Below are 22,745 nucleotides of genomic sequence, written 5' to 3' on the forward strand. Positions count from 1 at the left end.
AGTTTGCAAGCTGTTGAGAGAGCTGGAGTCAAGAGGCATTTCTCTGATGACAGGGCTACTGGAGCATATTTGAAAGCTGAGCTCTTTGAGAAAGAGAAAGGCAGAAAGAGCAGGAGAAACATGTGCAGCCAAGAAACCTGTGAAGGGCTGTTTGTGGAGAACAATCTGAAGTCAGATTTGAGCAAGATGGTGTCTTCTGAGGGCTGGGGGCTGCTTGGCAAGCCAGTCTTCCAAAACACTGGCGTGCAACTGGGGGTTCGACATCCGTGCCGTGCAATGCTTGAAAATGCTGCGTCACAAGAGAAAGACGTCAGCTGGCTGCCAAGAGGCATGCCCAAGTCACGCTCCCTTTCCTCTCTTCTCACTAATGAGATCCCAAGGGGCTCCCCAGCGAGATGGTGATACATGACAACGAGAGCATGAATGCAAGCAAGCTGGGCCTTTGCGAGGGAACAGGACCTGCCTGTGGTCCCTTTTTATCCTCACGGCAGGCCCCCTCAATCTTTTAGGCATCGCAATGAAACAATCACCATCTCCCTTACTGGAGGGGGTCTGTTCCTGATCTTCCTGGTGCAGGCACCCAGCGGAGAGCGGCCGAGCCACTTGGCTACCAGGCTTGGTGGGGACGTAGGTCTCAGCGCTGCCCTTCCTCTTTGCAGAGAGGCTCCGCTCCTTCTTCATGCCTACGGAAAGACAAACAGAAGTGATGCCCAGGCTGGCTTCCTTGAGGAAGGCAGCACATGCTCGTGGGGAGTGGAAGAAGCAAAGGCAATCAGGTACACAGGAGGCCACTGTTTCTCAGGCGCTGCCTCTTTTGGTACTCTCTTTCAAATCAGAACCAGTGAAGGCCGTGAAGGTCCTGTGTGAGTGCCTGGAGGCGGTTGGAGGATGGATGGCGGCTAACAGATTGAGGTTGAATCCTGACAAGACAGAAGTACTGTTCTTGGGGGACAGGAGGAGGGCAGGTGTGGAGGATTCCCTGGTCCTGAATGGGGTAACTGTGCCCCTGAAGGACCAGGTGCGCAGCCTGGGAGTCATTTTGGACTCACAGCTGTCCATGGAAGCGCAGGTTAATTCTGTATCCAGGGCAGCTGTCTACCAGCTCCACCTGGTACGCAGGCTGAGACCCTACCTGCCCGCGGACTGTCTCACCAAAGTGGTGCATGCTCTGGTTATCTCCCGCTTGGACTACTGCAATGCGCTCTATGTGGGGCTGCCTTTGAAGGTGACCCGGAAACTGCAATTAATCCAAAATGCGGCAGCTAGACTGGTGACTGGGAGTGGCCGCCGAGACCACATAACACCGGTCCTGAGAGATCTGCATTGGCTCCCAGTACGTTTCCGAGCACAATTCAAAGTGTTGGTGCTGACCTTTAAAGCCCTAAACGGCCTCGGTCCTGTATACCTGAAGGAGCGTCTCCACCCCCATCATTCAGCCCGGACACTGAGATCCAGCGCCGAGGGCCTTCTGTCTGTTCCCTCACTGCGAGAAGCAAAACTACAGGGAACCAGGCAGAGGGCCTTCTCGGTAGTGGCGCCCGCCCTGTGGAACGCCCTCCCATCACAGGTCAGGGAAATAAACAACTACCTGACATTCAGAAAAAACCTGAAGGCAGCCCTTTTTAGGGAAGTTTTTAATGTTTGATATTGTTGTATTTGGTTTCTGTTGGAAGCCGCCCAGAGTGGCTGGGGAAATCCAGCCAGATGGGCGGGGTACAAATAATAAATATTATTATTATTATTATTACCGTGAGAGAGTGGGAGTGGTGGAAAACAAGGCTAAATGCCAGCGCATCACCTTCCACCAGCACATCCACAGTCAAACAAGACAAGACACAAAAAGGGAAAGGGAGATTGGCAGAATTCTCTACAAGCAACACAAAAGACACTCTCTCTTTCCTCTCTGGTCCACGGCAGGCAGTTAGCCCCCTCTGGACTTACTTTGGCAGTTGGGCTTGAATTCCAGCACAAGGAGAGAGGTGGGCGCAGCTGCTGCTGCTGCTGGGGAGTCTCCTGCGTTGCTGAGGAGAAGCCCAGTGCCTTCTCCAGAAGACTCATGGGGCTCCTCTGCCTCCGAGGCCCCCGTAGGTACGTCCTCCTCCACAGAGTCAGAGGTCTCCCCTTCCGAGCAATCTTCCTCCATCCTCTTCTGATTCACGCTGAACTCCAAGTTCTGCCGGAGTTCCTGCCACAAAATTCCCGAGAGCCAGATTGAAAATCTCACAATAAAAAAGGATCCACATCAAGACTGCTACCTGGTATCTGTTTACCTCGCAGGAAACCTCAGTAAACTCAATGTGACTCTGCTCTGTGTTGACGTATGTAAGATTCTGCTATAAATCCCCTTCCACATCCAACATGTTGCGATAAGGAAGAGGCGCAGGGTGAATCAAAGTCTGGCCACCAGGAGGCAGCAGCTGTTGCTGGGAGCTGTTAGCTCTACACAGGTCCCAGGAACTCCCAGAATCACAGCTAGGAGAACTCGGATGAGTCACCCAACCAAAAGAAAGCACAGCTTGCAGAATGAAGCTCAAATCTTCAGTTCTCTGTACCTCTTGTTCTACCAGAGCTTGTTTATTTCTTCCTCATCCTTTGTTCCTTGTGTATTTTGTTGTTTAGACTCAGCCTTGGAGGACTGTCTTACCAGTGATCATTGCAAAGTCACTCTGGGAGACTTTTTGGCTGAACAAGAGGGATGAGTTGCCTAGCCCTGACCTGTGACCCGACACAGAGTGCTCAGAGGACGATCCAAGCACCCTACAGGTCGAGGAGCCTGAGCAGCAGGCAGGGCCCCCTGGATCTGAGGATCGCCCTAAGAGGCCCTTCAGGTTGAACTCTAACAAAAAAAAGCCTAGGACCACCAGAGGAGGTGGAGCCACCCCACAGGCCTCGAGTGCATCAGGGCCAAAGGCTTCACATCCAGTTCAAAGAGCACTGGAATGTGTGCACCTATGGATCCAGAGTCATTGGTCTCCTTGTGAGGTGGGTGTCTACTCATGATTAAGCAATCCCCAATATTCCTTCACAACCAGCAGCTGCGTTCAAGGTGTGGTCTAGGAGGTCAAAGTACATAAGGCCTTCCAGTTTCTAAAAACAATGCAGAGTGCTGACCCCTTGTTGCTTACAGCTTGAGTCTAGTCTGCCTTGCTGTGCCTTGCCTGGCCTCCCTGGGATATTATTGACCTTGGACTGTTTCTGGACCTTGATTCCGGATCAGGTCTGGACCTAGACTAATGCTCTGTGCTTTGCCTTGGTTTGAACGGACTGTGCTGCATGAGCAATCCTGTCCTTGTTGGCCAAGAAGAAGAAGAAGAGTTTGGATTTGATATCCCGCTTTATCACTACCCGAAGGAGTCTCAAAGCGGCTAACATTCTCCTTTCCCTTCCTCCCCAACAACAAACACTCTGTGAGGTGAGCGGGGCTGAGAGACTTCAGAGAAGTGTGACTAGCCCAAGGTCACCCAGCAGCTGCATGTGGAGGAGTGGAGACGCGAACCCGGTTCCCCAGATTACGAGTCTACCGCTCTTAACCACTACACCACACTGGCGAGTACTTTGATGAAGGTTTCTATACCTGGGACTCCTCCCTGCCACAGCCATTGAGGGTAGCCTTTGGAGAATGACACAGGTAAGAAGGCTGTCAATAAATAGGACAACATGCAGATGAGGGAGACTATGACTGCAACCCTAAACACGTTTACCAAGTGATAAGCCTGATGGAACACTTGCAGTAAACAGACCTAGGATTGTGCAGTAAGAGGAAAAACCAAAGGCTACTGAGGGAGAAAGACCCCTCTCTCTTTTCCAACAGGCTAGCAAGGAGGAGCTGTGACTGTCGGGGGGGGGGCACCTATAAAGAGCTCCTGCCCAAGTCCAGCAGAGCTCTTGATTCATCTCATCAGGATTCTAGAGATGCTGCCCATCAGGCAAACCCAAGGCTGCTCACTACCTTCATGTCCTCCATGCTGAGAAGCAACTGGTCCTTTTCAGCATAATTGCTCATACTTCGTTCTGCCCTTGGAACGGAGAGGATATAGCCACTGGGGATTGTGCTTTCTGGAGATCTGAGACTCTGGAAACAGACAGAGAAGTAGCAGTAAATAAACTTCCTGATGCTTCTCTGCTTAGGAGAGGCAAATTGCCAAGAGCGAACCCTGGGGATGCTGCCAACATCCACCAGGCTTCATTTCCGACACAAACTCTGCAGGCCAAGGTGAGCATCTTGGAGGCAGTTTCTGCCAGGGAGAAAAAACACCACACTTGCAAAAACTGCTGAGAGGGGAGGAAGTTACAAGGTACAACATCTTGTGCAAGCTTGGCGTTCTTCACAGAGCACCAGCAAATGATCAAATGATACAGGTTCCCTGCGCCATGTTCCTTCTTCCATAGCTGCAACCTGAAACCTGTACAGCATCTGACAGGCCTCCTTTGAATGTCTCCTGCTTCCTTCCACTTTCCAGCTAGAGACTGAGATCAGCCAGCTTTTTTCCTCCTCCTCTACCAGAGAACTTTTAAGCTTGCACGCTATTTTGACATTCTGGTGAGCCTATTGTAGGTACTGCCCTAATATGAATTTTTTAGAGTTACCGTAAATATTGTTTAAAGTTGCAGACCACAGTTTGGCACAAATTAAAAACAAAATAGCACAAAGGTAAAGCAGTGGATCTTCATGACACATGCAACAGCTTGTGTTACAATGGATTCAGAAGTTTTGCTGGAGACAACACCTTCCTGCGAAAGACCCAAGAAGAAATATTTGAAAATGCTAAAATTCCTTGGCTGGGTGGCTAGTTTGAGTCTGTGCATATGTACACATACATGCAAATGTGTGTGTTTGTGTGTGTGTCGTGAACTTAAGAAGAAACAAGGCACAAAAATCAATGTAAGACCCTTCTTGGAAGGCAGAGAATTGTTTCCTGGTGTTAGTGCTAGGGTTTCACCTTCAATAATAAAAGATGCTTTTCGCAAAATGGTGGAGGCACATACCTGGCCAGCGTCATCCTGTTCACAGTCACTTGAATGCAAGCTTAGGCTTTCATAAGGTTCAAAATCCTCAGAGTACTCCGAAGGAGGAGAGACATGGAGTCTGGATCCACTTTCTGTTTTGATCTGCACTGCTTTCTAGAAAATGGAAAACCCCATTATGTGTGTTAAGTTTGACTCTTTTGAGGAATATACAGGAATCTGCTACTGCCTTCACGCTGGCAAGTATCCATTGTAATCCCACCAGCTATTATTTGGCTGGTGTTCTGTGCCTGCCCTCTTGGCGTCCACTGGGCTCTGGAATGTCCTTAATCCAGTCTAATGGCCACCATTGTTTTCACACTTTCTCTTGCATGCTTTCGGCCCTACATTAACAAGCTGAATCCCCTAAGCGGGATCGAACCAACAGGCTAGAAGGCTTGATGTATAGTAGAAAAAGAAGAAGAAGAAGAAGAAGAAGAAGAAGAAGAAGAAGAAGAGTTTGGATTTGATACTCCGCCTTTTCACTATCCTAAGGAGTCTCAAAGCGGCTAACAATCTCCTTTCCCTTCCTCCCCCACAACAAACAGTCTGTGAGGTGAGTGAGGCTGAGAGACTTCAGAGAAGTGTGACTAGCCCAAGGTCGCCCAGCAGCTGCATGTGGAGGAGCGGGGACGCGAACCCGGCTCACCAGATTATGAGTCCACTGCTCTTAAATACTACACCACACTGGCTCTCGATGTGAACCTGCAATGTAGGGCTAATGTGTTGCAATGGTTAGGCTGAGCGTCAAACTTGGACAAGGCTACAAACTCAGTGCCCAGCTCTACACCTCCCAAGTTAAACTGTCATTTTTCATCTTCATCCCCCAGGGACATTTGTTCCAAATGGGACACTCCTTGGCTCCTGCCGGCTTTCCCCCTCACCCCAGTGATCAGTTTAAAAGCTGCTCTGCTGCTTTTCCCAACTAGAATCTGGGGCCATTGAGCAGCCAAGCGTGTGCACCCTCCTCCTCCCTACCTGGAGCCACCCTCGGCGCTGGATTTTACTTGGTGCACTTTGTGTGCTCCTCCCTTGCAGGTTGTCGTTGTCGTCTTGTAACAGGGCTCTGGAACTGGAACCTGAAAGGAAAATTGGGGCAGAGTCTTGGAACAAGGAGGGTTCAAAGGCCGTCAAGTGCCATTCCTGGCCCCGAGGCAAGGCTTTCAACACACAAACTCTCCTACAGATTACCGTGTGCCCTAAGGACAGAGGGGAACATGGTGCCAAATGTGGGAAAGGCTCACACCATGAGGCGACCGGGACTAGCTGCTCTGTCAGCTCTTCAGCTGCAGGGCAGGTGTATCTTCACCTGTAAACTCTAGAGGGGGAGGGGCACACCAGGCAAGGGCTGCCCATGTTGCATGCAGCAGCAGCAGTGCTTCTGGTGCTTCCTTCCTCTCCCAGAATGCCTTCTGTGTCGGCTGACTCTAGGGAGCAGCACTGGTAATGGCAGGTATGGGATACCAGGCAGTGAGCCTGGCAGCTTATGCCCCTTTCCCACTATATGCTTCACCACACACACAAGTCACAGCTTTCGTTAACTGTAGAAGGACCTGAAAATGGGGACTAAAATGGGCAGAGATGATGCTGTAGCATCTTGCAGGCATTACAGTCACTTGAAGAGTTACTGCAGATGAAATGGGAGGGTGGAGTCAACTAGAACAAAATGCCTTTTGTTAGCTGGTTTCTATTCTAGGCTCTGCAAATGGCAGAAAGCCTATGTGCCCAGGCAGAGAAATCTACCCTTCAGTGGCACAATGCAAGGCAGGTGGAGTCTGCTTTTGACTGGGTGATTTACTAAAAAGCTAGAGATTAGGGAATCCACCAATGTGTGTCCATGGATTCACAAACAAGATGGTGTGATCAGGAGAACCTCCTAAGAGCTGGGGGAAGACTTCTGTGTTGAGCCTTCACTCTTGCTAAAGACAAGATTGGCCCAAAGTTTTCTTCTTTTAAGGATTCTCAAGGCCAGCAGATATGAGGTGGCACACTGGAAACTGAACACCAGCTTACATTTTGCCTACTCCTGCTGCAGCAGTGCAATGGTGTTTCAATAAGGTTATGTCACAAAGGAACTTACAGTTTCCCCTTGCTGTTCGGGTGCCACTTCTGAAAAAGTTCTGAGGGTTGACTTTCTTGCGATGGTTGGTTAGTTCTGAGTTCGCTCCGTTCACATACAGAATAAAACCTTGTTCCAGCTGCTCCAGCTTGATCTGCATAGGGTCCTTTCTTCTAAGCTCTTTCAATATCCTAAAATATGCAGCACACCAATTTTCTGATTGGAGGGTTCTCCAAGGATCACGTTCTCTCTACAGAAAATGCTACCATGAGGACTTCTGTGGTGATGCAGAAGTCTCCACAAAGCCATGATGGAGATCCTCCTACAAATAGCTGAGGAACACCATCAAAATTTATCCAAATTTGGGGGAGCACCAAGTGAGAGAAGTACTGTAGTCTGCTGAAACCTGCCTCTGCCTCTGCTCCGAGTGTGGGGTCTGCTAGATTCATTTTGCCCTGGAAGGAGGAGTTCCTGGGAATCCCCAAGATGGACTGTTAAGTTTACTAAGCTACTGCTTGCTTTTCTACAAACCTGTTGTTTGTTGAGATTTTAAATCAATAAGCTGGTTTTCTGCCTTAAAAATGCTATCCAAGAGCCACCCCCAAGTCCATGTCCTTGTCTGCAGTCTGCTTGTGTAGATGATTCTTGCAGGAAGATCTAAGCAGGAAGACCTTCATGGTCGGAGCCAGATTCTTTCCTGACAGGATTTATTTATGCATTCATACATTTCTATACCACTCATCTTAAGCTGACATCAAGAATGTTTGAATAAATAAATCCTGCCAGGACAGAATCTGGCTCAGAGGGTGTCTGCCTAATGACAATGCTTTTTACTCAGGCCTTTGGCCATGAAACAATCCACAGCCTTTTAAAAGCGTGGAGACTATGACTATGGTTTTTGTTTTATTGTCTTTTAATATGCCATGTTAAGTATGCTTTTAATGTTGCACACTGCCCTGGGATCTTTGGATAAAGGGTTATATATTAATTGAATGAATGAATGTCCCATTCACAAGAGGCAGTCAAGCAATGCTTCTCCAGCAGATCTCAAAGAACAGGTGTGAATATATGGAGAAAGAAGGTCTTCAGACAGGCAGCTCCCATGTTGTTTAGGGCTTCACACCCTCGCAGTAGCACCTTAAATTTGGGCTGGTAGCATATTGGCCATTAGTGCAAATTCTCTTGGAGTCAATACCTAGAACAGCACGACTAGGATGTCTTCATCCAGGAATGACCACGGCTGTCACATCAAAGCTGCTAAAAGCCAGAGAGGCCCCAAGCCTCTAGCAGCAACAATGGCTCAAATGCAAGCCCATTCAGAGCAGGCAACTGGCCCAGCACCCACCCACAAAGTCTCCGACTTGCCAGGATTCATTGGCCCTTGCCCAGCCTCCTGCCACGTCTGAGGAGGCAGCAGGCTGCAGACCTGGCCAGGGCCCAAAAAATCTGTTCTCCTGGCCTGCCGGTCATCCTTCAGCCTACCTGTTTCTATGCTGAAGAAATACTATATGTTGATCATGTTTCTCATCAAAGTCAGTCACCATGTCCTTTGGTTAAGCCTGAAACACAGAAACAAAGCAACATTTTGCAGGTGCCCTGAGCAGTGTTTATAAAGCAGTCCACATTGGAGGCCGCCACTTCATCCCCTTTGGAGTAAATTCCAGTTTAATTTGGCTCCGGATAAAGCAATTCCTTCCAACTGTCCTGAATAATCACCCAACATTCAGATTCATTGGCTGGCACATATCGCCCTGCAAATCCAATGCCTGACATTCTGCCTCGGCTGCCTAAGTAGCTGGTGCCCACGTGCTGGTTGTGTTCTTGGTTTTTTTTGGGGGGGGAAGCAGGGAGTCTGCTGCAGGGGGGGTGCCTGGCTTTGGGGGTGCCCATGGTGGTGCTCCTTCAGCCTACCGATGAATTTCTCATGCCCAAAGTGGCACCTCTCCTAACAGGGCTCTTGCGCAAGCTGAGTGGGGACAGCTGTGGAGCTGTCTCCTGGGGGGGGGGCAGGCCATCATTCCCCATCCTGGTGCTGCCCTCCAGATGCTGGTGGACTCCCAACTCCCACCAGCCTTTGGAACTCCCGGCCAAGAGGAGCCAGGCTGCTCCCTCCTTGCTGTCCTTCCGCCGACAGACAAAGGCCTTCTCTTTCAAACAGGCTTTTGTGAATGGACTGTTTTCAAGGAAAGGGCTGGTGCCATGCTGTTGTCATGGTAATTATTTGCATGGTTTTAATTCTATTAATGCTTGATGGCTTTTGAGAGATAGTTTTTCTCCACAGAATCATAGAACTGTAGCGCAAAGGTCATCCTAGCCCACCGAGTAAGGGTTTTTCTACGTTTGTAGCTGTTACTTTATGTGTAAACCGCCTTGAGAAAAAAGCAGTGTATATATAAATATATAATAATAATAATAATAATTCATTTTTATTTCTACCCCGCCCTTCCCAATCCAAAAACCGGGCTCAGGGCGGCTAACAACAAATATAAGACAATGATTAAAACAACTTTAAAAACAGCTAAAAAGCAGCATAAAAAACAAACATCAGTGGGATCCCCAGGGCTAACTGGCCAGGTTAGTCATGCTAGGCCAGTAGGGAGACCAGGGAGGAATTTTAATGTAGGGACCCAGAAGGGTTTCTTCAGAAAGAAGAGAAAGGGAAAAGGAATAGGGGATCAGGCTAGATTAAAGGCCAGGCAAAATAACTCTGTTTTACAGAGAGGAGGTCAGGTCCCGCAGGGCCCTAGTCTCGTGGGACAGAGTATTCCACCAGGTCGGAGCCAACACTGAAAAAGCCCTGGGCCTTATGGAGGATAATCTGGCTCCTTTTGGGCCCGGTACCCTTAGACTATTGTTATGTGTGTGTGTGTGTGTGTGTGTGTATATATATATATATATATATATATATATATAATGACAATAGTTTGGTTTGGCATCTGTCTGTCTTGGGAAACAACAGGGTAGTGCACCATTGTGGGTGAGGTCGAACTAATACTAAGTCAACATAATAAATAAGGATAATGATAATCATATACCTGAAGGAGCGTCTGCACCCCCATCATTCTGCCCAGACACCGAGGTCCATTTCCAAGGGCCTTCTGGCGGTTCCCTCCCTGCGAGAAGTGAGGTTACAGGGAACCAGGCAGAGGGCCTTCTCGGTGGTGGCACCCACCCTGTGAAACGCCCTCCCGTCAGATGTCAAGGAAATAAACAACTATCTGACTTTTAGAAGACATCTGAAGGCAGTGCTGTTTAGGGACGGTTTTAATGTTTGATCTTTTATCGTGTGTTTTTTTAAATAATATTTTTTATTAGTTTTACATATAATCACATTGCATAACATCATATCCTCTTATTAAATCTCTTTGGTTCAACTGAGCCTAACAACTTCCCTCCCTCCCGCCTAATGGTTTACGAACTCTACAAATTTTGCTATTTTTCGTTATATCATTAGCTAAGTTATTACTCATCCTGAATAGGTAGTAATTCCATCTTACAAATCTTTTTTCATCGTGTTTTTAATATTTTTATCGTGTTTTTAATATTCTGCTGGGAGCCGCCCAGAGTATAAATAAATTATTATTATGATTACAGTATTATTATGATTATGATTATGGATTATGACCAGTCCCTGCAGCCAGCACGGCCAGTGGTGTCAGCGGTGGGGCTGCCGGTGGGGACGGGAGTCCGGGGCGCCTGGAGGCCTGTGGAGACGCCCGCCCCCCCCGGCCCCCCAGCGCCCTTTCCCCGTCGCCCCGCTCGCCTCCTACCCGGTCGCCCGCACTCGCCGGACCCTCTCGGGGGCGCCGCGGCCCTGGCAGGCGCGGCGGGGCTCACTCCATCCTCCTCTTCTTCCTCCTCCTCTTCCTCGCCCTCCTGCCAGGCGCCGCTGTTGGGCCGTTGCCATGGAGACCCCGCGAGAAGCGGCCCTCGGCGCGGCGCGGCGCGTCATTTCCGGCGCGCCGGAAGGAGGGCGTAAGAGACGCTATGGAGGCCCTGTGGGCCGCGCTGGGCGAGGTGGCGCTGGAGGGCCTGGACGGCGTGACCCCCGGGGCCCTCTGGGAGCGCCTGGCCGGCCGCGTGCCGCCCTTCCCGCTGCCCCTCGAGCCCGACGTCCGGCAGCTCCTCTGGGCCTCCCTCGCCGCGCACGCGCAGCTCCGCTTCTACCTGCTCCCTCAGCCCAGGCCGCCGCTGCACCTCTACGACCGGTGAGCCGGGAGGGGGCCCCAGGGGTCATCTAGTCCAGCCCCCCCGCAGGACGGGGGGGGCGACCCCCGAGCCTCTCTTTAAGAAGCCTCCCGGGAAGGAGAGCCTGCTCCGCCCAGCGGATCTCTCCCAGCCCCCAGCCCCCCTTCAGGGAACTCTCCCCAAGGGCTCGGGTGTCATTCATGTTTCTAGTCCTGGGGAGGCAGACGTTGGGGAGTCCCCGTGGGTAGCTCCGCCAAGGTGTGGAAAAAGGAGTTTGAGATAAGATTGGCGGTATCCTAGTGCCTCCAGGGCTCCAGTTCTAAGAAAAAGTGCCAGTACTGAGTGCCTCTGAGTACCATCAGGAAAAGAGCACAGAGTTCCACTCTACAGATCTGTGTTGCCATCACGCAGTGCTGGATTTGCGTATACTTTAAGCTAAACCGTCACTAAATAAGCTATAGCTTAGGGCCCCACTCTTAGGGGCCCCCAAAAATGTAAAGAAAAAAAAATTGATGTACATTTCCAAAATATAAGATAAGAAACAATAAAATAAAACCTACCTACAGCAAGAGTGTTTTGTGTTGTGTAGGCTCCTGTGATGTAAGTAATGGGTCCCGCCTGCTAGCCTGCTCCCTAAAATATCACTGGTTTGCTCATTTCTATATACGTATAGGTGCCTACTTTCTGCATGTGCAAATGGCTTTAGATATCTATTAGGTCCGTCAATTACCATATAGCATATATTCAACACAAGAAACAGCGACAATTTGTTGTTGACAAAGGACAGCTGGACATATAAGCTGGACATATAAAGGACCCCATTACCTTTAGGAGCTTCAGGCCCCGCCATCACGCTTGGGATGTGCTGTGTACAGTTCTGGTTGCCTTCCCTCAAAAAGGATATTATAGAAATTTCAGAAAAGGGCAGCCAAAATAAGACAAGGACATGATGGAGCAGCTCCCCTATGAGGAAAGGTTTCAACATCTTAGTTTAGAGGAAACGAGGGGTGCTTCTTTAAAAAAAAGAAACCTGCTGCAAATCTTGGGCAGGCAGGCTGGGATTGAGAAGAGCTCATTCTCTTCTTCTCATTTTAGGTATGAAGAAATTGATCTTGAAACAGGAATACTGGAAACCAAGAGAGATCCTGTTCCTTTAGATGACATTTATCCTGTGCACATGATTTTGGATGACCCTGAAGGCATTCAGGGTTCGTGCCAGTATTTTAAAGAGAGGCTGGATATTACTGACCTGGTCAGAACAAAAGACCTACGGCCCCTTTGCACATATACAGAAGCTTATGAAAAGTGAGTAAGCGTTTGCTGGTTGGTTTTGCTCCAGGCTCTTTTTTGGTGGGGGAGATGACTGCAGAGTGGGCAAGTGGAGCAGGACTGTTGGATTTATTCCATTGCAGAACTGTCCACAGAGTCAAAAGGAGAGTTGTATAGCTTTGTAATAAGGTAGAAAGAAAGGTAGCAATGACAAACCTAGACAGCATCTTAAAAAGCAAAGACATCACCTTGCCGACAAACGTCCGTATAGTTAAAGCTATGGTTTTCCCAGTAGTAATGTACGGAAGTGAGAGCTGGACCATAAAGAAGGCTGATTGCCGAAGAATTGATGCTTTTGAATTATGGTGCTGGAGGAGACTCTTGAGAGTCCCATGGACTGCAAGAAGATCAAACCTATCCATTCTCAAAGAAATCAGCCCTGAGTGCTCACTAGAAGGACAGATCCTGAAGCTGAGGCTCCAGTACTTTGGCCACCTCATGAGAAGAGAAGACTCCCTAGAAAAGACCCTGATGTTGGGAAAGATGGAGGGCACAAGGAGAAGGGGACGACAGAGGATGAGATGGTTGGACAGTGTTCTCGAAACTACTAACATGAGTTTGGCCAAACTGCGAGAGGCAGTGAAGGATAGGCGTGCCTGGCGTGCTCTGGTCCATGGGGTCACGAAGAGTCGGACACGACTGAACGACTGAACAACAACAACAACAGAAAGAAAAGTGTATTTTCCAGTAAAAGTTTGAATGCCGGTGTCAAGCATACCTGGAACAAGATGAAGGAGTGTGATAATGTCACTGTCATTAAGATTTGGTGGATGTGGGTGGGCAGGCGTCATTCTCAATTGACACAACAGTGTGAAAGCTTATTCCTGGAGGACAAAAGAAGGGTGGAGTGCCACATGTCTGCACCATTTACGCAGGCTAGCTAAGTGGAGATGGGACGAAGGGAAATTAAGAGGTGCCTTTGTGGGAATGTGCTAAAACAAGGGCCACCAGATGAGGTGGTCAACCTGTGACCTTCCAGATGCTGTTGGTCTCCAACACCTGTCAGCCCCAGTCATCATGGTCAGAAATTGTCATTCCAGTCCAGCAACATCGCAGCAGGGGCACAGGTTAGCCGTGTTGGGAAATAGGCAGAATGAACCAGTGACTCCATGGACAGCTATGAGTCCAAAATGACCTTCCTTCCTTGCCATGTCTTACTGCTTTGCAGGTGGGGAGAGAAGCTGGTGATCGTTGCCTCTCAGATGCTGCGCCACAGAACGCTAATAGGATGGGAAGGGGATCCAGACTTAAAACTTCCCGACTTCTCCTACTGCATTTTGGAGCGCTTGGGGCGTGCCCGATGGCAGGGGGAACTGCAAAGAGACCTCAGCGCAGCTTTTAAGTAAGTGGCCGGGTTGCTGCCTGTTGCAGTAACTCATTCTGGCTCCAGCTGTGGCACTGCACTGGCAGAAGTGATAGCACATGTGCAGACGTCCGCCTCTGGTTTGAAGAAGATCCCTTGTCCCGTGGGCTGGCGTAAGAGGATAGGATTGCCTTGGTTTGTTTTGCAGCGGTATTCTGGCATGTCCAAGTTAAGCTAGAGCCTGTCTCTTGTGGAGCTGCTGTGATGATAGACAAGCCTCACCACCAAATCACAGCCCTGAGCTGTATCCAAATCAAATTTTATTAAACGGTCACAGACCAAATCGTGAGCTGTATCCAGAGCCCACCCTTTCAAAACATCACAGGCCTGGCAAATGCTAGTTGATTGCTTGGGGGAAGAAGCATTATTTAGCCCATTTTATCCCAACTTAAATTTTAAGCAGGCTTAACGTAGTGTAAGGCACTTGCATGGTTCCCTGGAAGATGCAGGTTCTGGCCCTGTTATTGTTGGTCTGCAGCAAACTCCAACCCGCTAGATGTTTGGGACTACAATTCCCATCATCCCTGGCTAACAGGACCAGTGGTCAGGGATGATGGGAATTGTAGTCCCAAACATCTGGAGGGTTGGAGGTTGCCTATGCCTGGTCTACAGGGTTAGAGTTTGTCTCCTTTCAACTTCTGTGGCGTGCTTAATTTTCTTAAAATCTGTCCTCATCCTAGGGTGGATTCTGGGAAGCTTCATTACCACCGACGAGTCCTGGACAGAAATGGGCTCATCACCATGCAGTCCCACGTGATCAGGCTGCCAACGGGGGCCCAGCAGCACTCCATCCTCCTGCTCCTCACCCACTTTCATATTGACAGGTATGTGTTGCAGGGAGGTCAAGGAAGCAGTGCTGGGGGGGGGATTTTAATTGCTTCCCCCTACGCTCTTCCCCTGATCTATATGCACCTCTCCACCTTCACAGGAAAGGCAAATCAGTCCCTGAGGCCCCCGCCCCCGGCTAATAACAATTTGGGGGAGTGACTTAGGTGGGGGAAATAGCGTAGGAGGAAATGACTGAACATCCCTAATCACTGCTCTCCTGATCAAATTATTACTTTATTTTAAAAGTTTTTAGACTATTTTTGGGACAGAGTGGCCTCTTAAAGCCATTTATAGCCATGTGCAAATATAAACCCATAAAATCCAACAGCAAAACCAGTTAACCAATTAAAATCCACCCCAATAACATTCAAGTCAGGATACCAGCAGAATATCCCATCTAGTTTTAAAGAACAGCATGTGATAACCTATATCTGGGAGTCCCCAGTGTGAACATCACAGCGACTGATGCCAAGAAGCATCAGCACACTTAGGGATCCGCAGAGTTTGCGCAATTGCGTAACAGACCTCAGCAACTCATCATTTTGGCTAATCTATTTACATATAAACACACATGGAGCACTGCAACATGGCTCCCTCTCTCTCTAGCATCAGACACCAAAGGGAGAGAACAAAAGACAATAGTCCCACTTCAGGAAACACATGAATACAAACATCTTGTCTTCGTCACTTCCCACTGTGGAATGAAAACACCGTCATGTGATAGACAAGAATCCCATGACTGCAGACACGGGGAATGAATCTGCAACAGTGATAACCTGTATCTGGGAGTCCCCAGTGTGGCACCAAGACACGCTCAGGCACCCCAGTCATAGGCCGCTTTGCTTGTTTTTGGTATCACATGGAGAATATTATTCATTGCGGAGGCACAGAAAGAAAAACGTGATACTTTCTCTGAAGCCGTTTTGCGTTCCCCCAAAATTGCAAGGGTTCACAGTTCCTGTCAAAGAGATTTGACTCTGAAATGCAATGCATAGAGCAAAATAAACATCTTCCAGTGAGTACTGGAGCTTGTCTCCTCTCTGACTGGGGCAGTTTTGTTGTAGGCCAGAGGATGGGAGAGTCTGGCCTTGGTATCCAATCTAGCTGAGCCCACAGGATGAAGCCTCTTTCATCCTCTGAGGGCGGCAGCAATGGTGACTCTGTCTTCTTCAGGGTGGATTTGATTTAAATCAATTCAATTTAAATCACTAGGCAGTAAGACTAGATTTAAATCCTTTTTTTTTTACAGAAAGACTCATTCTTGCTGGTATAATCTTAATATTTACAACGAGATAATGGTTTCATTACTGGAATAATAAATTTTCAGAGTAGTTTTTACAGTTATATCAAAAAATTGCTGATTTGGTTATACTGTTAGGAATGCATAGACAGTTACTTATGAAATTATTGTGAGGTCTTATAAGTTAACTGTTTATATTTGGACAACTTTTCTGCTGTACTTTATTGGAAGGAGAAAAATAATCATTTCATTAATAACAATTTAAACAATTAATTTAACTTAAACAATAACATTATAGCATATGTATCCATGTTTGTTAACTGATATGGTTAAACGGTTTAAACAACAACAACAAAACTTACTGGTAGATTGAGTTTTAGCACACATGAAAAACTTAAAACAAATCCTTATTTCCTGATGAATAGCATTTGGACTATAATGTAACTTAAATAGAAAACTCTTTATAAAGATTTTTCCTCCAAAAGCATTTTATTTTAAAAATCCAATTTAAATAAAAAAAATCCGATTTAAATTTTAAAAAATCCATTATTATTATTTTTAAATCATTGATTTTTTTCCCTCCACCCTGGTCTTCTTCTTCCTAGGGGTGGCAAGAGCTTCCCTTGTGTCACTCACAGCTTGTGCCCCACCCAAGGGGCGGGTGTCCTCTGGCCACACGTGTGAGGCTACTTGTGAGGAGGCATTGGTGCTGTCTGCTTACGGTTGTCTCTCTTGGGGTTTTAGGAGGAGTAAATACGATATCCTCATGGAGAAGCTGTCCACTATGCTGAGCAAGCGACCTGGCCATATGGAGACCATGGCAAACATAAGGGAGGAATTGGTGAGCAGGACCTGGCTCTTCTTCCATGCGCTTGAAACCCGGCTGCGTGCATCCGAGCGTGTGGTGCTTGTTTTGCTGGAGTCTTTCTGATGGAGAGGAGCTTCTCGGGTGGTGTTTCTTCCCCAGAGCCACGGGGGCATTTGGGGGTGCCCTCCCATGAAGGCCCTGCTGTATTTCGCCTCCAGAGAGACAAGCAGAAGAGTGTCTATTGGCTCTGTGGGCCTTTGGGGAAACCCTTGTTTTCTCTCGCTTCTTGGAGGGTTTGGGGCCTGGCATGAGGGTTATGGGGGAAACAAGCTTGCCTGCCATTCTGTCCTGAAGTCAGTTGTGGTCAGCCTTAAAACGGATTCTCTCTCTCGTTCCACAACGACAGAGTCTCTGTGAGAAAACATTTAAGCGTCTCTATCAGTATATGCTGAATGCCGGCTTTGGAAAGATTGTGACCGTGCCGTTACAAGACGTTCACCCTGATGGAGGCCCTTTCAAGACCAAGAAGGGTAAGGGGGCACCTCTCAGCTTCTGGAAGGGGGTCAGGCTTAATTTCTTTCTCATCCTTCCTCCCAAAGGAGAAAAATTGGGAGGAAAAGAAAGGTAATTAGTAAAAGAAAGTAAGTTACAGATTAGCAAAATGATACGATTAAAAATAAAATAAAATACTTGAAAACAGTTGTGTATCCTGACAGCTGCATCTGCATTTCATGCTAGTTGTGTTTGATTTGTTTGTGCCCTGCCTGGAGCTGTCAGTTTTCTGCCTCGCCAAGTCTCCTTTTGTGTTTTGTCAAACTGCGGGGTATGCTTGTTTATTCACTCCCAGGAACAGACGTAATGGTTCGCTGCCTGAAGCTGGTGAAGGAGTTTCGGAAGAAGGTGGATGATTACCATGACGATGACGACGAAGAGATGATCACCAAAGCCGTGCAGCCTGTGGACATTGTCTACGAGAAGGATATGCTGACTCAAGCGTATGAGCTAAGTAGGTAAACAGCTCTGGCCCCAAAACACATGAATGTAATAATAATAATAATATTTATACATACATACATACATACCCCGCTCATCTGGCTGGGTTTCCCCAGCCACTCTGGGCAGCTTCCAACAGAACATTAAAATGCAATAATCTATTAAACATTAAAAGCCTCCCTAAACAGGGCTGCCTTCAGATGTCTTCTAAAGGTCTGGTAGTTGTTTTTTTCTTTCACATCTGGTGGGAGGGTGTTCCACAGGGCGGGTGCCACTACCAAGAAGGCCCTCTGCCTGGTTCCCTGTAACTTGGCTTCTCGTAGTGAGGGAACCACCAGAAGGCCCTTGGAGCTGGACCTCAGTGTCCGGGCAGAATGATGGGGGTGGAGACCGCCTGCTTCCCTACAGACCCTCTCAGGTGCTGGGATCAGCAGAGGAGGCCTCTTGGCAGTTCCTCCACCCTCAGAAGCTTGGGGGGTAGGGCGGTTCATAAAAAAAAAACTCTTTTTTGAAAATGCCTGCTCCAAATGTCTTACCTTACTACACTAGGGATTATATAGCTATATCTGAAATTTCATGCCTATCAGTGAATATCTTGACCCGGCTCCACTGAATTGAAATTTCAGCCTTCATGACATAGGAAAACGGCCAAGTAAACAGCTATTTCCGTGGAGGAGGGTCAAGATATTAACTGATATGCATGGCATTTCAGATATAGCTATATAATACCTAGTGTAGTAAGATAAGACCTTTGGAGCAGGCATTTAAAAAAAAGTTTTTATGAACCACTGTATTGGGGGGCGGTGGCCCAAGAGAGAGCCTTACCTGTGGTGGCCCCTGGTCTGTGGAACTCCCCACAGAAGTCTGCCTGCCACCTTCATTATACAGCTTTCAGCGAATGCTGAAGGCACACCTCTTTACCTTGGCCTTTGACACTCGAGGTGTATGTTTTTAGGACCCGCCTTATCCTTCTGCCCATCCGAACTCTCCTGCCATTCAGCACCTTTGGGTGAGCCCCTCGGGGACCTAGCGTGATGCTTTCCCCTCCTCCCCCTCTGCAGTTGAAAGCTGGGGGACCAAAGGCATTTCTCAAGCTGAACTCCGAGCTGCCATGAACGTGGGGAAGCTGGAAGCCAGGATGCTCTGCCGCCTCTTGGAGAGATACAAAGTGATCAAGGTAATGCTTGTTGGGGCCTCCACTGCTGGCCTTGCACACGGCCCCCTTCCCCAACGTGCAGGAAATGCCAGGTGAAGGCTGAGAACAGTCTTGATCCTTGCTCAGGGGTTCATGGAAGACGAAGGCAGGCAGCGGACGACCAAATACATCACCTGCACGTTTGCGGAAGAGAGCGACCTCAGCCGGCAGTTTGAGCGGGAGAAGGCCCGGAGTGAGCAGCTGGCCATGGCCAGTGTGTCGGTGGCCCCCGACGACTCCTTGCCTGGGGAGGAGCAGCTCTCTGCAGCCGAGGAGGAGGAGGAGATGCCTCTGCTCTCTGAATCTGAGAACGAGGAGGAGGAGAGAGAAGGCGGGAAGCCGAGGAACACCAGCTCAGCGTCACTGCTCAGGCTCAGTTTCCGAGGAGGAGGAGGCAGCCCATGCCAGTCGACACCAGTGAAAGGTGCAAAGGGTGAGCTTTGGCCAAGAGGACCACTTCCTTCCTCTGTGGTCTTGTTATGCTCTGTGTCTGCCTGTCTGCTTGCACCCTTAAGAACAGCAAAGTGGTTTGTGGTATTGCAGAAACTGCATGACTCTGGAACAGAGTTTTTAATAAGGTCGTGAGTGCTGAGATCTTTATCTGTATAAAGGGGGCAGTTGGGTGGGATCCCCTCACGACCAGTTGTGCTTGCAACAGTTGCTTGGTTTTGTTGCTGACCAGGTGTGTGTTTCCTCTCCCTCTGTGTCTTTTCTTAAAACTAGCCAAGAAATTGCTAGCTCCAAGGACCCTGGGGAGGAAGCTGTCTCCGTTGTGCCCTTCTGAATACCCAGAAGAGCTTCCTGAACACACGCCGAATGATGATTCCACTTTGGACACACTAAAGCAGGAAACTAGCCTCTCAAATTGTGCCCATTTTATAGAGCATGCTGGTGATATGGCTCTGGTTGAGGAAGTCAAGCTGGAGACTCCCAAAGTAAGAGCCCAGGCCTTAAAGCTTGAACATTTGCTGTTAGTGCGCATGTCTTGGCACACTTAGGGTGGAGAGTCTTTTGCAAGGTGTGAGCTGGGACAGGGGGGAACCAGAGTCACTGGCGGGGGGGGGGTCACCTGCTGTCTTTTGTGCAGCAGAGTGGACCTCCTTGGCTTCGCCATGCAGCCCAAGGCTGCTATGGACAGCTTGGACGTGCCACGGAGGGCCACTTTTGCTGTCGGTTGGCTGATGGAGGAGCCGACATCAGGCAGTTCAGCCTCAGGGAGTGAGAGGGAATGTTCCTGGGGGCTTTTGAGCTGGCATTTCCACAACACAGTGGGCATCAGGAGGTGGCACAGCAATACATTTATAAAAGGGGAAACCGGTGAAATTTATAAAATATTAGTAGAAATGGAGGATCAAGAAGATCAATTAAAAGAGGTGTGGGAAAAGGAGACAACAGGAGCAGAAGGTTCGCAGGCCATGAAGGACTTGCTCACAAATTTATTGACAGCTGCACAAATTATGATAGCTAGGAAGTGGAAGGGGCAAGCACATGATAAAATGGAAGAATGGTATAAAGAGGTGTGGGATGTAGCTGTTAATGATAAATTAGCATGTGTCATTAAGGTAAGACGGGGAATATGCAGGATAAATTAATTTGAGGAGTTATGGAGGGTGTTTGTAGAATCTGTACTGTTGAAATGGAAAGGGGTCAAACCACTGCAAGAGGTGTTGAAATTTTGGAGGGTTGGATAGTTACAATGAAATGGTCTCGGTGGTGGGGTGCACATGTTTATTCTTATTTCTTTATGATTATTACTTTGTCAAATAAAAGACAAAAAAAGAAGGTGGCAGTGCTTCTGCGCTGGTCCAGGAAGTGTATCAATCTCTCCTGAACCTCTGCTTCAGCAGCAGGGCACATGTTTCACACGCCAAAGGTTCCAGCCACGAAGAGCCGGGAGTGCATCGCAGGCCTTGCACACCACGTCTCACCTGGGCGTTGAAACCTGTCTCACACCCAGGGGGGACTAACTCCTAGGGCCCCAACAGTCTCTCAGTCTGGGTACACTGAAAGTCTCACGCATGGTCAATAACCTATGCCCTTCTTACCAAGCTCGCAAACTTCAGTCCAACCCCAAAACCACAGTCCCAAAGGGTGGACTCCCTTTGGGGTTGATGCCACAGGCTTAGCCCACTAGGCTGCAGCAAGTTTGCTTTTAGGGCTGCCGGGGCTGCCAGTCGGCCAAGCCGCTGCTGAGCCCCAGCTGTAACAACCCGGCCCCAAATCAAAGTTAGCAGCTGTTGCCTCAGCCTCTACAGATTCCACCCAGTTCCAGCTACAGGGGACCCGCAACTTACGCGTGATTTACTTACGCGATTGCAGCTTTGTGCAGGTGGCTGGACGATAACCCTGGTGTAGGTTGCAGGCCTGCTGTGTGTGGAAAGGAAGTGGGTGTGCAGAGGAAGGTGGCATGGCGGCCAGTTTGTCCTTCTCACTGCCGGGGGCTTCTCTTTCGGTTTCCTTGTCCCAAGTGTGGTGTAATGAGCGTCTGGGCGGTAGGATTTCATAGAATCATAGAATCATGGCCTCTAAACTCTGGTTTTCTTCCCCTGTGCCAGAAAAGCTGTGATGTCAAGAAGAAAGAGAAGGGCTGGCGAGCCTCGGGGGTGGAGCGGTCCCACGAGACCTACCGCCTGCTGAAGCGCCGCAACCTCATCATAGAGGCCGTGCGCAACCTTCGCTTGATCGAAAGCTTATTTGCGTAAGTCGGGGGGTTCGGAAGCGAGTGCCAGCTCTTCCCCCTTGCCTGCCGGGCAGCCGCCTTCCTGCTCTACCAGGGCACATTCCACAGGGAGTGAGTTGGGCTCCTAATGTGGGATTGAATGCAATAATAAAGAAGTGTGTGTATGCCTTGTTGCAGCCTTCAGAAGATGATAATGGACCAGGAGAAGCAGGAAGGGGTTTCCACCAGGTGCTGCAAGAAGTCCATTGTCCGCCTAGTGCAGAAGCTCTCCCAGGAAGGCCTCCTGCGCCTCTTCCGCACCACCGTCATCCAGGATGGCATCAGCAGAAAGGTACTCCGCCTGCCAAGGCTCCCCCTGGCATGTTTGCGTTGCCCACCGGGTGATCTTGGAGATGCAAATCTTTTCTAGCTAGTGAATTTGAGGAAGGGTGACGGAGACGGGTTGAAGTTCAGTCCTCCTAAAGGGTCTCAAGGTACCCAGTGATAAGAAGGAGACAGCAGCCTGAGTCCCCTGCCGGGGAGCCACTGCCGCTCATAGAATGATGAAGTTGTGGAGTCACAAGGGACCCCGAGGGTCATCTAGCTCAACCCCCTGCAATGCAGGAATCACAGCTAAAGTATCCCTGATGGATGGCCATCCTGTAGGATGGGTTTAATTGCAGTTTCTCCCTCCCAGGTCCCACACGTGTGGGTTGAGCAGAGTTTTAAACTCCCATTCTTGGCAGAAAAATTAAAAGCATAGGAATTGGGCTGTAAAAACCTTATTCTGGGCAAGCCCGGCTACCAAGTAAGCTGGCTCTCCCTTTCTTGCCCATTCAACAACTTGTAAAGTAAGTTTAAACAAAAGATTTACTTACTTTATAATCATGCACTGGTTCACAACAATAGCAGCAGTAAAACCAATGCAGGCAAAATACTTTTATGTACTGTGTAACCAGCTTCAGGCACGTGCCTAAAGTTGGAGCACCCAACGCTGGTCAAAGGAAGAGGAAGAGGAAGTACTAGGTGCTCCTTTCTCTCCAGGAGAGGAGGGGAAATGACACCACACAGAGCCTGCT

The 22,745-nt window shown here is 48.8% G+C and overlaps 2 protein-coding genes across 2 annotated transcripts in view; one reads left to right on the forward strand and one right to left on the reverse strand.

Moving 5' to 3' along the window:
- KIAA0556 (KIAA0556 ortholog) overlaps window positions 1-10,959 on the reverse strand; it is a 33,635-nt gene extending 22,676 nt beyond the window's left edge. Inside the window, exons 1-8 of the mRNA XM_033166753.1 lie at window positions 10,834-10,959; window positions 8,546-8,622; window positions 7,085-7,254; window positions 5,983-6,083; window positions 4,987-5,121; window positions 3,950-4,072; window positions 1,942-2,185; window positions 543-683 (exon numbers count right to left, since the gene is read on the reverse strand). Of these exons, the coding sequence (XP_033022644.1) occupies window positions 543-683; window positions 1,942-2,185; window positions 3,950-4,072; window positions 4,987-5,121; window positions 5,983-6,083; window positions 7,085-7,254; window positions 8,546-8,607 (976 nt within the window). The 5' untranslated portion in view covers window positions 8,608-8,622; window positions 10,834-10,959. The remainder of the gene's footprint in view (window positions 1-542; window positions 684-1,941; window positions 2,186-3,949; window positions 4,073-4,986; window positions 5,122-5,982; window positions 6,084-7,084; window positions 7,255-8,545; window positions 8,623-10,833) is intronic.
- A 71-nt stretch (window positions 10,960-11,030) lies between these two features.
- GTF3C1 (general transcription factor IIIC subunit 1) overlaps window positions 11,031-22,745 on the forward strand; it is a 35,735-nt gene continuing 24,020 nt past the window's right edge. The window contains exons 1-12 of the mRNA XM_033166507.1: window positions 11,031-11,271; window positions 12,347-12,556; window positions 13,749-13,922; window positions 14,624-14,767; window positions 16,756-16,852; window positions 17,226-17,349; window positions 17,667-17,825; window positions 18,874-18,989; window positions 19,095-19,440; window positions 19,731-19,942; window positions 21,563-21,705; window positions 21,865-22,018. Of these exons, the coding sequence (XP_033022398.1) occupies window positions 11,051-11,271; window positions 12,347-12,556; window positions 13,749-13,922; window positions 14,624-14,767; window positions 16,756-16,852; window positions 17,226-17,349; window positions 17,667-17,825; window positions 18,874-18,989; window positions 19,095-19,440; window positions 19,731-19,942; window positions 21,563-21,705; window positions 21,865-22,018 (2,100 nt within the window). The 5' untranslated portion in view covers window positions 11,031-11,050. The remainder of the gene's footprint in view (window positions 11,272-12,346; window positions 12,557-13,748; window positions 13,923-14,623; window positions 14,768-16,755; window positions 16,853-17,225; window positions 17,350-17,666; window positions 17,826-18,873; window positions 18,990-19,094; window positions 19,441-19,730; window positions 19,943-21,562; window positions 21,706-21,864; window positions 22,019-22,745) is intronic.

This window comes from Lacerta agilis, chromosome 13, assembly GCF_009819535.1.
Source record: "Lacerta agilis isolate rLacAgi1 chromosome 13, rLacAgi1.pri, whole genome shotgun sequence".
Lineage (NCBI taxonomy): Eukaryota > Metazoa > Chordata > Lepidosauria > Squamata > Lacertidae > Lacerta > Lacerta agilis.